At 41.3% G+C, this 15,176-nt stretch overlaps 1 protein-coding gene across 3 annotated transcripts in view; it reads left to right on the plus strand.

Annotated features, from left to right (window-relative positions):
• SLC37A3 (solute carrier family 37 member 3) overlaps window positions 1–13,974 on the plus strand; it is a 51,122-nt gene extending 37,148 nt beyond the window's left edge. For all 3 annotated transcript variants that reach the window (XM_025433849.3, XM_025433850.3, XM_025433851.3), the window contains 6 exons: window positions 1,321–1,462; window positions 3,491–3,592; window positions 4,198–4,245; window positions 5,236–5,387; window positions 10,970–11,035; window positions 12,560–13,974. In XM_025433849.3, coding sequence (XP_025289634.3) covers window positions 1,321–1,462; window positions 3,491–3,592; window positions 4,198–4,245; window positions 5,236–5,387; window positions 10,970–11,035; window positions 12,560–12,652 — 603 coding nt within the window. In that variant the 3' untranslated portion in view covers window positions 12,653–13,974. The remainder of the gene's footprint in view (window positions 1–1,320; window positions 1,463–3,490; window positions 3,593–4,197; window positions 4,246–5,235; window positions 5,388–10,969; window positions 11,036–12,559) is intronic.
• The last annotated feature ends 1,202 nt before the right edge of the window (window positions 13,975–15,176 follow it).

The raw sequence follows: 15,176 nt of genomic DNA on the forward strand, positions 1-15,176 counted from the left end.
CTTGCAGTACTGCGTACTCATTAGTTCCCTTCTGCCCATGCCCCCAAGCTGAGAGCACCGATATTTGCAAACACATAGTGAAGCGTGAATTACAACAAATGTGTAAGTCTCCACAGTTCTGTAACCCAAAGATGACGTATTAGACAAGAGATATTCAAGTTCCTTGAGGCCTGTTCTTATCCTAAAGATTGGTATTTTTTAAGTAGTTGTTAAAATACTCTGCTGGTAATAGTTTACTTTCTGGGACAGACCTTACGTCTCTTGTGACTAAATATGAAACTCTTGCTCCTCCTCTGTATTTCACAAGCAATTGTTTCCTGACACGGGCAGGGATGCAGAGGAAATCGAGTTAACTTAATCCCTTTGTCTTTGTAGCAGGCTGTCTGGACAGAATGCCCTCATGATTGGGATTTGGCTCTCTAGGGGGTGGCTGTTGCCCTGCCAGGGAAGCTGTTTTAAAACAAGTGATACCTAGGGAATAACTGGCCGCTCCAGGGAAAAGAATATACTAGCCAGACACCCTTTGAAGTCAGCCTCTCTGTTCCTCCCCCTTTTTCCTTTGATGCTAAATGTCAGGATTTCCTGGTAATAATGTGTTGAATATAAGAGTCTTAGCCCCACTGCCATCCTAAGACAGCTGCAACTTTTATTCCTCAGAGTAGAGCCACAAGGCCCAGGACGGTCATGTTCTTTCATTCCTGACTCACCAAAGATACTTTGTGCTTTTCCACTGGATGTTGGAATACAAGGCTTTTAGAAACCGTAATGTGAAAGCAGTTTTAACGTTGATGCTTTCCTTAGACCTTGAAACTATAGTTTCGTCACATTGCTAACCACTGTTCATAACATTAACTCTGCAGCAAGTAGAAGAACCAAAAGTGTTGGGCTGCTTGGAATAAAAGCTGTGATGTTGTTTACTGGAGTTCTCTGCTTACAGTTAATGATAGTGGTATGGATACCTTTTGTCTTCATCTAAAGAAAGGAACACGAGTATATGCCCTGCCTTTGAGGTTCAAAACACTGGTTTGCTTCTACCAGGGAACTGACAGGAGAAGAAACTGAGGACAATTAAGAAATACTCCTATGTATTTTTATTCTAGAGGCCTGCTGTGCATGCCTTTCTGAAAGCTAATGGGGTTAAAGAGAAGAGGGAGACAAGGTAGAGTCAGGCAAATGGGAATTTAGAGAAATGTGTACTTTTAAAATCAGGTACTGTTCTTCCCAAACTCCTGTGTATGGTTTTGCTTCTTAATTACATTAAGAACTGTGGTCCTGCTGTGCTGTCTGTTCCTTATTGATAGTTGCATGTTTTTCTTGTAGTACTCACTGGCCTATGCCTGCTTGAAGTTAGTAAATTACTCCTTCTTCTTCTGGTTACCCTTTTATCTGAGTAACAACTTTGGATGGAAGGAGGCTGAAGCTGACAAGCTGTCCATTTGGTACGATGTTGGAGGAATTATAGGTAATGCCAGATGCATCTCTTTCTATAATGAGAGTTTGTCACTAGTAATATTTTATTGGGTTATGAAATATGACAGCATGAAAAGTTTTATTACTTAGTCCACAGCCATTTTCCCTAACTGTCCTACCAGTAAACAGCTAAACTCTTAAAAAAGAAAAAAGGATCCATAGAAAAGAAGAGCCAGCCCACGGCAGCCCTGCGATTTATAGGGCTCTTTTTTTCTCGGTTCTTTGTTTATGCATCAGTTCTTTTGTGTTGGGAAGCACAGGGATGTTTCCCTCTGCAATCTCTTTAGATGTAACCCTTCAGCACACTCTCAGTGATATCATAGGTTTAAAGCTAATGTGTGCCAGAGATCCAAGCTAGAATGTGAACTTTATCGACTTCCCACCACCCATAGTCAAAGAAAGGAAAATATTAGCTTAGTGTATAGATTTTATCAGATCATAGGGTAGGAATAATCGTGGGGATTAATTTCTGTATTTTGCAACTGCTTCATTGTGCACAGCTGTGCACAGATTTTACTAGTAACTTTTTGCTGTGGCTGGAAGTATAAACAAGTATGCAAGAAATTTTATTTTATTTATTCATTTATTTTTATAAGGGTTTTTTTTATTCATGAGAGACACAGAAAGAGAGAGAGAAAGAGAGAGAGAGGCAGGCAGAGACGTAGGCAGAGAGAGAAGCTGGCTCCACACAGCCTGATGTGGGACTTGATCCTGGAACTCCAGGATCACGCCCTAGGCCAAAGGCAGGCGCTCAATTGGTGAGCCACCTAGGCATCCCACACAAGAAATTTTAAAATAAGACAGTTGTACAGAATGCATTTTACTGGGTATTACTTATATGGCTGCGGCAAAATTGTAACATCCTTTGTGTAATGTTTGGATTTAGAATTGTGGTAAGGCTAAGCTGTCCCGAGAACAAGAGAGCAGTGCATCCTCAGGTGATATGCTGTTACTGTACTTAACTTGTCTGCCCTTATTCTTAGATACAGAGCCAAAGGTGAGGCTGCCACCTTTAGATCTGATCATGCTTCTGGGACCTGTTGTGCGATGAGGATGTACCAGATGTCCCATAGCCCCTATTGCTTGAAATGGGGCTGCACCTACATGTGACCTTGTTGCTTAAAGGATTCACATTACCTTTTTCTAAAAATCCTGACCTGTTCATTATCACCAAACCATAATTGCTACATTTAATTTCAGTGAACATTTATTGGCTGCCACTAATAGCCCACGAAGCATGGTCTTTAATGAATCATCTTTTAAAATAAAAAGCAGAGGGGCATCTGGGTGGCTCAGTTGGTTAGGCATCTGCCTCTTAATTTTGGCTCAGGTCATGATCTCAGGGTCATGAGATCAAGCTGTGTCAGGCTGTATGCTGAGCGTGCAGCCTGCTTAAGATTCTCTCTCTCCTTCTCCCTCTAGCCACACACATGCACACATTCTCTCTCTCTCTAAGAAAAAACATTTTTTTAAAAAAAGATTTTATTTATTTATTCATGAGAGACACAGAGAGAGAGAGAGTGGCAGAGCCACAGGCAGAGGGAGAAGCAGGCTCCATGCAGGGAGCCTAATGTGGGACTTGATCCCGGAACTCCAGGATCATGCCCTGAGCCAAAGGCAGACGTTCAACCACTGAGCCACCCAGGCGTCCCTAAGAAAAAACAAAACAAAAAAATAATAATAAAAGAAAAAGAAAAATCAGGAAAAGCCTTTACTACTGGCTTGAGAAGGGAGAACAGCCAGGGATAGTTGGTGGTTTTGATGATTTTATTTCCTTTTTCCTTATTTTGCTGTCTGATTCATGGTGTCCTGCTCCTATCAGCCATCTTGGCAATTGATGGGTAATCTCCCTTAAAGGAAGCTGTGGGGGAAGCTTTTTTGGGAGAGTCAGCCCTCATTTTGGGTAGACCAGTGTCAGGATCCTGCTAGCAGGGGGACGGTGCATGGGGAACAACAAGCTTTGGATAACTGAGCTAAATCATAAAAGGTTTTGGTTGTGATGCACTCTTAATGCTTGCAGGTGGGACTTTGCAAGGTTTCATCTCTGACGTATTACAGAAGAGAGCACCCGTTTTAGCCCTCAGTCTACTTCTGGCCATTGGGTCCCTCGTTGGATATAGCCGTGAGTATTCCCTGGCAATTAAATTATTTTTCTGATCTCTCGGGACTAAGGCATTTGCCACGAGTCAGCGATCAACCCTGGGGAGATGCTTGAGACCAGCTACAAAGGCTGATACAAGGCCTTTGTATAGTCCTGTAAACGCCTGGATAAAAAGTACCCTCATGTAGTTTTATTTGTGTTGGGGAGGCAACTGGCATCTCTTGTGCTTTGTTGGTTTGTTTAAAAGCTTGCTTGGGAGTGTATATGCTTTGTTTGCGGGTAGGCTCCAGAGGGCCAGCATTAGAGCCAATAAAACAATAAAAGGGAAACGGTTTCAAAAGAGGAAAGATGGTAATTAGTAGGTTTGCACTATGTCCCCCAAGATGCTGCTGAGATGGGAGTAGAGTTTTTCTTTAGCTTCTAGGAGTCTCATTAGCTCGAGCACCAGCAAGAGGCAGACATTACAAATAAAAGTTGAAGTAGGCGGTGAAAGAGTTGTATCCCTTTGTTGTCTCTGGGAGTGATCCGTGAGGTCACTGAGATCCCGATCTTTGCGTGCCTTTCAGTGGGGGCCCATGTAATCTGCTTTCAAAGTCAGCATGCTGTTTCTGCGTCTTTCCTCATAGGTTCTCCAAACGATAAATCCATTAATGCACTTCTGATGGCAGTTACAGGTATGTCGTGTGGCTCCGTTTCACTGTACTGTTACTGTTCCTCTGTAAATAAAAAGGAAGAAAGGGAGACCGTTTGCTCCCTCAGTTTGAATGATACTAAAACCTTCATTACAGAGAACTCTGCCTGCTTCAGATTCAGATTCTGTTTCTCTGCTATGATGTGACCTCCTAAGTCCTAGTGTTATAGAAGCCGTCCCCTCTGACAGAGATTTTCTAAAATGTTTGATTGCTGCCCCGGCTTCCCTTATTACTTCTGGAAGTGACTTAGGAAGATGCCCCATTGGAAACCAATTCACCAGCTTTCAAAAAGGTGTTCCTCTTATGTTGGAATTGGTCAGTATTTTCCCACTTGAGTACCAGATGAAACAGTTGAGTGTAATTAGGGACCATGGTATAGAAAGATTATTTTTAAACCTTAGATCATACTCCAGAGAGTGAGAGCTGCTCATGATACGTGAGGCACATGGAAGTCATTCCAAGCATGTGAACAGATTCACGTGGGCCAACTCAGTCCTTGGAGCCTCATGGAGAGCAGAGGCTGATAGAACCATCTGCACTGTTTAGGGAGCCTTTTCTCTTTTCTCTTTTTGTTCAATATGTGTGCTTGTTTTTGGACAAATAGTTGATACAACTCTGTTATAGTAAAAGTTGACCAGCGAATATAATTAGTTATTAATGAATATAGACTTTACAGGATGAGAAAGGTTGTCTATTCACTGTATTTTCTGTATCTTTGGTTTTTATAAAGTATACCAAAATATCGTGTAATCCAAGTAGGGCTTTCAGAAAAGTGGATGCTAACTAGTTTGAAGAGGACGTTATCTGGGAGAGTTTTCATTTTTACTGTTTTTTTTTTTTTCCTCCCCCTTTTACTGTTTCCCTCCAACATACTGATTAAAATGTTGGGATAAGAGTTTGTCTTGTCCAGGGGATTTCTAGTGGGGTGATGAATAGGGTTTTAATGAGAACCTGTTTTGTTTACGACTTCAGGGTTTTTTATCGGTGGACCTTCTAATATGATTAGTTCTGCTATTTCTGCGGACCTGGGTCGCCAAGAGCTAATCCAAGGGAGCAGTGAGGCTTTGGCAACTGTCACAGGAATTGTTGATGGAACTGGAAGCATTGGAGCTGCGGTGGGCCAGGTGAGGGAACAAGAGAGGGGTTGAAAATTGAGCGGTGAGTAGTCTCTCATTGGTGAAGAGTTTGCACCTGCCCACTGAGCCACAGTAGGTGGCACTCTTGTGCCATATAGTGTACTTTTCTGTAAGCCTTGGGTTTCTGATCTTCTCTGAGGTCAGCTAATGTGACCTAATATGGAAGGTCCCTCTACATTTTTTAGTTTCTTCCTCCCACTTTTATTTCCAGATTCTTCCTGTCTGGAGAAAAGCTGACACTCCCTCAGTCACAGTTTGCTACTCCCTTCTTCTCAGCCTGAACTTGGCACTCCGAGGAGCCACGAGACACGTGCTTCTCGTTATTCCCCACCTGGCATGCACACCCTACCTCCTCTCTTGTACCAGACACACACGTTCTTCACATGGATCCCTACAGATACTGCCATGGACTCTGCAGCTGCTCTGAGTCACTTTCTCTGCTTCTAATGAATGTCTCAAAGGGAGGTTCATAAATGTCTGTGTCAGAATCATCTGGGTTATTTATTAAAGTATAGAACACCAAGCTTACTGCAGGCTTGCTGAATTAGACCTGGAGATCTATGTTTCAACAAGCCTTCCTGATTATTCTTATGCACTCTAAACTAGAGATGGTCTAGGCTGAGATTGGCCTATAATAAGTAGTCAGAACCACTCAAAGACTTAAATTTAGCCTTCTCTTCCTTGGGACAGTCGTGAGTCATGCCTCTCCTAGGATATACCTTTCCAGGTCATTGAGTGCTAATTTTGTAAAAATAAGGATCAGAGAATCATCTACATAGATAAAATAATTGAAATTTTGGAAGTCAATGAAATGTTTAATGGGCAAAGAAAATATAGGCAAAACCTTGGGGGATGCTTAGTGGTCAAAGATGTAGGAAGTCAGGAGAGTGCCGTGGAGGCGAGGGGAGGTGTTAGTGAGATCAGAGGTATAGAGGGGCCAGAGAAGGAGAATGGAAGAAAAAAGTCTCTTAGTTTTGACATTTAGGTTATTACCGGCCTTGACTATCGCTTTTGCTTGCTCTGTGGGGGTAGATCACCAATGTGTGATTGCTGATGGCTAATGAGAGAGCAATTATTGAGGAAAATAAGCCATCTTAATGCTTATCACTACCCAGCCATACATTATATCCTTATTCGTTGGTATCTGACTCTCCCACTATGATATAAGTATGACGAAGACAGCATTTTGTTTTGTGTTCTACGGTAGCCTCAGTATGTAGAATGGTGCCTGGCACACAGTAGGCATTCCCACATCTGTTGAATGGCTGTAGAATGAATGATTGATATGACTGATGTGCTTAGCATATTTATGAGACTGAAGATGGAAAAAAAAAACTAGCAAAAGTAGGAGAAATGTGCTTTTACTTGATTGTGTTTTGCAGTAGGAGCCAAAAGTGCTATTGGCTACTAGTTCAGAGGTCTTTAAGTAAGGGGTGAAGGATGATTGTATTGGACATCCTTTTCTGATACCACTGTATTTTTGGTTATTGTTTCTCCCTGATATTTTCTTCATTAATCAAATGGGTGGGTTATAATGAGCATTTCAGGGAGTTTATTTGTATTTAGAATGTCTCACCTGCCAGTATTCAGATCCCTAACTGTGAACATGGGTCAGCATTAGGCTCACTTTGGTGATTGGGGAAACGACATCTGGAGGAAATCATTGTTAGCTTCATTCATTCCTCTTCCATATTGGTTTTTGAATAATTTCCCATTGTGTGGAGGTTCCAAACTCTATGACTTAATATTAGAAACTTAATGAGCCTTGTCCCAGTTCTCCTAACTTAACCTGAACAGCTTCCCCACCTGCCTTGACTTCACAAGAAAAATGTTTGTTTCTCGCTGGGTTTCCATAGCAGTTGATGCCTACCTCTAACAGAGTGAATGTCATGGTACATCACATTTACTAATCTGTCTGTGCCAGAGTCTGCATTTCTTTGAGAACAGAAACTGTTTCCTTCACCTCTGTGGTCCCAATGCTTAGTATGTTTTTGACACATAGTAGGGGCTCAGAAAGATTAAATTGTGGTATCTATCCAAGAAAAATGAGAACAGATATCTACATAAACACTTGAACACATACATGTTCATAGCTGGATTACTCATAACAGCTAAAAAGTAGAAAAACCCCAAATGTCCGTTGACTGAGGAATGGGTAAACAGAATGTGGTGTATTCATATGATGGAGTAGTATTTGGCGGTTGAAGAGGGTATCTGACACTTAAAAGTTATATAAATGCACCTAAAAATTAGGAGGCTAAGTGAAAGAAGCCAGTTACAAAAGACCACATACTAAAAAAATAAATAAAAAAACCCCACATACTTAATGATTTCATTCATACGGGATATCCCAAATGGGCAAATCTATAGGGAAAGAAAATAGATTAGTGGTTGCCTGGGGTCAGGTGGGTCTGTGGGGTGACTTCTGAAGGTACAGATTTCCTTTGGGGGAAGGGTGATAGAAATGGTCTACAGTTAGATTATGGTAATAGTTGCACAATTCTGTAGATATACTAAAAACCATTGAGTTGTATACTTTAAATGGGTGAAGCTTATGTTATGAAAATTATGTGTCAATGAAACTTTTTAAAAGAAAGATAAAGTGGCAGAAAGACTTGGGAGCACCACTGTGAGCCCCCCTTTTCTTTTTAAAAGATTTTATTTATTTACTCTTGAGAGACACAGAGAAAGAGAGAGAGAGGCAGAGACACAGGTAGAGGGAGAAGCAGGCTCCATGCAGGGAGTCTGATGTGGGACTGGATCCAGGAACCCCAGGATCATGCCCTGGGCCAAAGGCAGGTGCCAAACTGCTGACCCACCCAGGGATTCCCCTTCTGTGAGCCCTTTAATGGGTGACTAGACCTCTGCTTTTTTGCTTTCCATATGTAATCTAGGCTAAATCACTCGTTTTGCTTTAATTATTTTCCACTTATAAATTTTACTGGTAGTATGTGGTGGAAGAACACAGGTAAAACTTTCACATCTGTGGTCAGTTGATTTTTGACAAGAGTGCCAAGACCATTCAATGAGGAAGGAAATGGTGCCGGGGAAGCTGGATATACACACACGCACAAGGATGAAGGTGGACCTTGCCTTACAGTGTAGACAAAAATTAACACAAAATGGATCAATACCTAACTTTAAGAATTAAAACCGTAAAAACTCTTAGATGAAATCATAGGGACAAATCCTCATGACAAATATGTACAAATGGCCAATAAACACATGTAAAGATTCTCAGCATCCTTAGTTATTAGGGAAATGCAAATCAAAACTCAGTGAGACACCACACCTATTAGGACAGCTAACAGGGCAGCCCTGGTGGCTCAGCAGTTTAGCACCGCCTTCAGCCTGGGGTGTGATCCTGGAGACCCGGGATCGGGTCCCACATCAGGCTCCCTGCATGGAGCCTGTGTCTCTGCCTCTCTCTCTGTATCTCTCATGAATAAATAAATAAAAATCTTAAAAAGAAAAAGTCTGTTTAAAAAAAAAAGAACTGAAATAGGACTCATACATGTGTATACCAATGTTCATGGCAGCATCGTTCATAATAGTCAAAAGGTTGAACCCAACCAAATGTTCATCCACTAATAACCGAACAAATGAAAGGTGGTATGTCCATAGCATGGAATATTATTCAGCCATACAAAGAGAGGACATTCCAACATGTGCTGCAACCTCAAAGACAGTACACTGAGCAAAATATGCCAGACACAAAAGGACAAATAGTGTGTGATTCCACTGAACATGAAATCTCTAGGACAGGCAAATTCTTAGAGATGGAAAGTAGATCAGAGGATACCAGAGGCTGGGAAGAGAGGATGGTGGGGAGTTATTGCTTAATGGGTACAGATTTTGTTTTTAGGGTGATGAAAAATTTTGGGAATAGATAGTGGTGATGGTGGTACAACACTGAATGTACATAATGCCTCTGAATTGTACACTTAAAAATGGCTAAAATGACCAATTTTATGTTACATATATTTTGTCATAATAGGAAAAGAAAATGGGTTAAATGCTATTAGATTCTTTTGGGTGATTGAAGTAAAGAATTTGCCATAAAATGTTAAAGCCATATAGAAATCCTCTGAGTAGGGCAGCCCGGGTGGCTCAGTGGTTTAGCACCGCCTTCAGTCCAAGGTGTGATCCAGGAGACCCGGAGTCGAGTCCCACGTTGGGCTCCCTGCGTGGAGCCTGCTTCTTCCTCTGCCTGTGTCTCTGCCTCTCTCCATCTCTCTCTCTGTGTATCTCATGAATAAATAAATAAAATCTTTATTTTATTTATTTAAAAAAAGAAAAAAAAAGAAATCCTCTGAGTAAATAACACAATTGATAAGTGAGTGACAGGGGCGCATGGGTGACTTAGTCAGGTAAGCAGCTGCCTTCACCTCAGGTCATGATCCTGGGGTCATGAGATCGAGCCCTGTGTTGGGCTCTCTGCTCAGTGGGAAGTCTGCTTCTCCCTCTTCGTCTGTGCCTCCCCCTCTGCTTTGTTTCTTGCTTTCTCTCTCTCAAATAAATGGATGAAATCTTAAAAAAAAAAAAGAAAAATGAGCAACATACTTAAAAAACCAACTATTTTTAAAAACATCAAAGCCTCAATTATAGTACCTTTCATTGGAAGAAAGAATAATTGAACAGAAGTGGCTTGAGGATGTTCATCTTCCTCTTTTATTAGCAAAGTGAATTAAGATAAACCTTTTAGCCCTGTCATCTGTTCTGCAGTTTTTGTGCTTGGACTCTGCCAGCTTATAAGCCACCCAGGTGCCCCTTACAAAGCCATGGGCGCCTAGGTGGCTCAGTTGGTTAAGTGTCGCCTTCGACTCAGGTCATGATCCCAGGGTTTGAGCCCCATATCGGACTCCTTGCTCAGCCAGGAATCTGCTTCTCCCTCTCCCTCTGCCCCAACCTTCTACTTGTGTTCTCTCTCTCTCTAAGTAAATGAATAACATTTTTTTTTTCTTTTAAAGATGAAGGCCAGGGGATCTCTGGGTGGCTCAACAGTTTAGAGCCTGCCTTTGGCCCAGGGCGTGATCCTGGAGAACCGGGATCGAGTCTCATGTTGGGCTCCCTGCATGGAGCCTGCTTCTCCCTCTGCCTTTGTCTCTGCCTCTCTCTCTCTGTCTCTTGTGAATAAATTTTAAAAAAATCTTGGGGATCCCTGGGTGGCTGAGCGGTTTAGCGCCTGCCTTTGGCCCAGGGCCTGATCCTGGAGTCCTGGGATCGAGTCCCACGTCGGGCTCCTGGCATGGAGCCTGCTTCTCCCTCTGCCTGTGTCTCTGCTTCTCTCTCTCTCTCTCTCTCTCTGTCTATCATGAATAAATAAATCTTAAAAAAATAAAATAAAATAAAATAAAAAAAATCTTTAAAAATAAATAAATAAATAAAGATGAGGGCCAGGTATCTTTAAGTAGGAACATGCACATGAAAGCTTTGTAAACCAAAAGACAATCTACGAATCTTAACTCCCTTCTCATTTTCTGGAAGAGCTGTGTTTAATCTACCTTTCAGCTACTTCATTTGATTAATTTATAAAGGATTATATTGTAATTTCTTTTTCTCCCTTGTAGTACTTAGTGTCTTTGATCCAGGACAATCTGGGATGGATATGGGTGTTCTACTTTTTCATTCTCATGGTAAGTGAATGTGTCCCTTTTAACTAGTGGTTTCTCTTACTAATTTAGTTCAAAGCATTGACTTAAGTCACTTAAAGCAGCAGAATTGCTGATTGCTTTTAGTGACCCTTTTGTGAAAAGTAACATTTTATGAGTCTCAAAGATAACATTCTTTTTTTAAGGTGGGAATGGGTCTTTAGTGTGCCCTTGACCTGAGCCTAATGGGTATTGTCATTTATAATTCCAGAAAAGGTGGTGAGAGACTTATCGAAAGTATCGGTGTACTCTTCCGGGGTACTCTCTACCTGCTAAATATAATTTGGGAATTCTGAAGGAAATTACAGTGTACACCAAGCGACATCACACTCAAAAAGAAGCATTACTATAATTAACACTGGTGTGTAGGTTCTAAAATGATGAGAGTCTCTTGAGAAAATATTTGTCATGCCTTAAACATTCTTGGCTGGAATTGTACTTTCTGGGAAAAAGCCAATTGAGAACAAGGTGTTATACTTTAAAAATGTTCTCTGTTGAATAAGTATGTGACCTACCCTCCTCTTACATTATTGGTGAGATGGTGCTCAAGACAGGTCTCCCTGAGAGAGCCTGGTGACAGCTTCATCCACAAGGGGATCCATTTAGTATCCATCCCATCCCTATTTCATACTCCTCCAGCCTTGTCCAAGGAACCCAAGGATAGTTCAGCTCCCAAATTGCTTGGAGCTGCCTTAAGGTTATCACAAAGGATGCTTCTTCTGCCTAACTGCCTGCTAGCTTCTAAAGACTGGGCCATATTTCTTTGTTCCACATCTGACATCTGTGCTAAACAGAGGGAAATGTCTCCTGAGGAACCTGCTCTGTGATCATACAAGAAGTTGTACCAGAAAGAAAACTGGATCTCTGTTATAAGAAGCACTGTTTTTAAGATGAGCTCCAGAGGTGCCTGGCTGGCTCAGTCAGTAGAGCATGCAACTCTTGATCCTAGGGTCATGAGTTTGAGCCCCACACTGGGTGCAGAGATTACTTAAATAAATAAAAAATACATATAGCAAGCTCCAGTACTATTTTTTTTTATTTCTCTACCTATGGCAAATTATTTAATTTTGCGTACCTTAGTTCTTTTTTTCAGGAGACTGTTAAAAAAATATTAACTTTGATTTTCAAAATCATTTTCCAATTCATTAAAAATCAAGTTATATTGGGGCAGCCTGGGTGGCTCAGCAGTGTAGCGCCGCCTTCAGCCCAGGGTGTGATCCTGGAGACCCGGGATCAAGTCCCACGTCGGGCTCCCTGCATGGAGCCTACTTCTCGCTCTGCCTGTGTCTCTGCCTCTCTCTCTCTCTCTGTGTCTCGAATGAATGAATGAATGAATGAATGAATGAATAAATAAATAAATAAATAAAATCTTTAAAAAAAAGATCAAGTTATCTTTGTACGAAGTCAAAATGAATCCAATTGTCCACATTCATTATTACGTTCAAAACATGGTGCTCTAACAGTTAATTAAATTGTCAATGCATATTTAATGCTTTTTTCTCTTCACAGACAAGTTGTACAATTTTGTTTATCTCGCCATTAATAGTGAGGGAAACCTGCTATCTTATGCAAAGACGACAAGCTCATGTATTGAGTGAGTGAGTGTTGCCCACAGAAGTAAAGAACAATGGGAGACACATCAGGACCATTATTTTTTTAAATTCACCCTATTTGGGGGTTGTCTTAAGAGCTCCAACAAAACCTCAGATTGTCAAGTCTCTTTCAACAGTGTCAGCCACTTGAGATATTGACCAGTGGTGAAGGCCAGGCTGTTTCTCTGCACTACATGAGTTATTGTGGACGATTTTCACTGTTTCATAAATGTACTGATTGGCCCATGAATCTGCCAGCCTCTTTATTTGGCCTGTTGAAATTTATCCTTTTAACCTGAAATACTGTCTTGGACTTGGACCTTAATTCTCCAGCCTGGAAAGTTGAGTGGCCACGAGACAGTTGCACATGGTTTGCATCAATGACGGGCTCCACGAATAGGAAGGAAGCATTGGATTTTGCTTTGATAATGAGTTTGCAAAGAACAGTCGCTCATCTTTGAAGCATCAAATCCTGGTAGTGTGCTCAAGCTGGATCAAGTGTAAGCCTGCCTTGGACAAAGACTCTCTTTGTTAACTGTGGTGGGAAAATCACACTACATGGTGACTGGCTCAGTCACTCTATCTGATCTAAAGTTATTCGCCTCCAGAAGCAGAAATACCTTCAAATTATTGTCACCTCATTCTCTTCTGTCTTCATTCAAAACTCAACTCCTGGAAGTACGCAGTCTTCGTTTCAAGAGCCATAAGGTACATCAGCAGTTATCATGAACATTCCAAGGTGTAGCTCACGACTGAAGTACTCAACTCCAGATTTGCTCTTTGGGGACATTAGGATCCACTAGGATGCTAATCTGCTTAGCCCTGTTTTCAGAGAGTTGATCTTTCTCACAACCAGGTTCCTTGAGTTACCTCAGCAGAAGACTAGAATTAGAGACAGAGGACAGACCTCTTGTCCTAGTATAAGGCATTAAGTATATGACCTTGAATCACAGGAATGGGTTAATAGGGCCTGGGGACTAGGTATCTATCCGTTAGCAGTTTGTAGCACGTATGTCTTCAAGGCTGTGAATTCTGTACTAATTATCAATATTTTTAGGTCATTCTGTATATGTATTTTAAATTATGGACATGAACTTGGGGGAAAATGTGCAATTTGGAGGGCTGCTTGATTTGTGTTGGGTTAGGGAATATTTTTCTTTTTTTTTGGGAATATTTTTCAACTTCTTGCTTTATACTCTAAAATGTGGTGTGTTTATGAACTTGTTCATGTTATTTAATCAAGGAGATTTCCAATCGTTAATTCCTCATTACTGACAAAAAAGGGAAAATATGAAACACAGGAAGGGAAAATAAACTGACTTTTATAGTAAATACTTGTCCATCTGGTTATTTAAATATATACTCTGACTTCTTCCTTCTAGAATATGATTCATGCCTTATAATTTCCTGCTGTTGACCATTTACTGACCCGCTGGTGCTGCCAGATTGTATAACTAGCTTCTCCCTGATAGCCCCTTCTCTGTTATGTTCTGTGAACACCTTCCCTGCCCCTTTGTGTGAGATTGTGCTAAGTTTGGATGAGCTGCCTGGTTGTAATTTAGGAATCGTCTAGAGAGACAAATGCCATTTTTTATTATTTAACCTCCTTCTGACATTTGGCTGAGAGTTTCCTCTCTATGGTAGCATCTTTGTATCCTGACAGCAACATTGTTTTCTTACCCTGTTTATTCTTTTATTTGTATTTTATTTTATTTTTTGGCCTGTTTGAACTTAGCTGGGCGAGTGTCCCCCTGACCTCTTTGTAGCCCTCAAGCTGTATCTAAAACGAAATTCTAAACAGGTAAGTGCTCAGCCCAGACTGAAAGGATTTATTGCATGGATGGATATATTTCCTTATTGTTCTGGTTCTGCCAATCTACATAGGAATCAGCTTTAAAGAACTTGTGACTTGACTTTCTTATTAATTTCTTATCTCTTGAAGAAGAGGCCATCAAAGAAGCTAATTTGGAGATGACAGCTTCTCTGACAGCTACATCTTACGTGCTCATTAGGGTGAAGAAAATCACCCTGGCCTGCCCTTTCTGGTCATACTGTGTTTTCTTCTCTGTCTTCTGTGTAGTTTCAAAGGAAGAAAATCCCCTCCCTGCGCCTGCCTATTCTGTTCCTTCCTTCTTCCTGGAAGCCCAGAGTCCCATAGTAAATGTTCACCCGAGAAATGCCTGAGGGCCTTCTGTGCACTTTGTGAAGTTGATGGAGGATGCAGAATGCTCTCCTGCATTTCCTCCCTCCCTTCTTTAAAACCTCCAGAAGTCTTCCCTGCCTCCCCCATAAGTAACTGATAAAGCCTTTTCTTACCCTACTAGTTCTGCTGACCCCCCAAGCTATTTTTCTTTTCACAGCCAAGCCCTTTGAGTTAATGGATGGCATCTGCTGCCTTTCTGGCTGTCCTTCTAGCTTCCTCCTCAGTGAGGTAACGAACTGCGTATCTGCTTGCCTGGGACAGGCCTGGTTTATTCCTGTTATTCTGACATAATTATCAGTAGCACGTCCCTTCTGTACAAGTGCCCAGTTTG

This window comes from Canis lupus, chromosome 16 (assembly GCF_003254725.2).
Source record: "Canis lupus dingo isolate Sandy chromosome 16, ASM325472v2, whole genome shotgun sequence".
Classification (NCBI taxonomy): domain Eukaryota; kingdom Metazoa; phylum Chordata; class Mammalia; order Carnivora; family Canidae; genus Canis; species Canis lupus.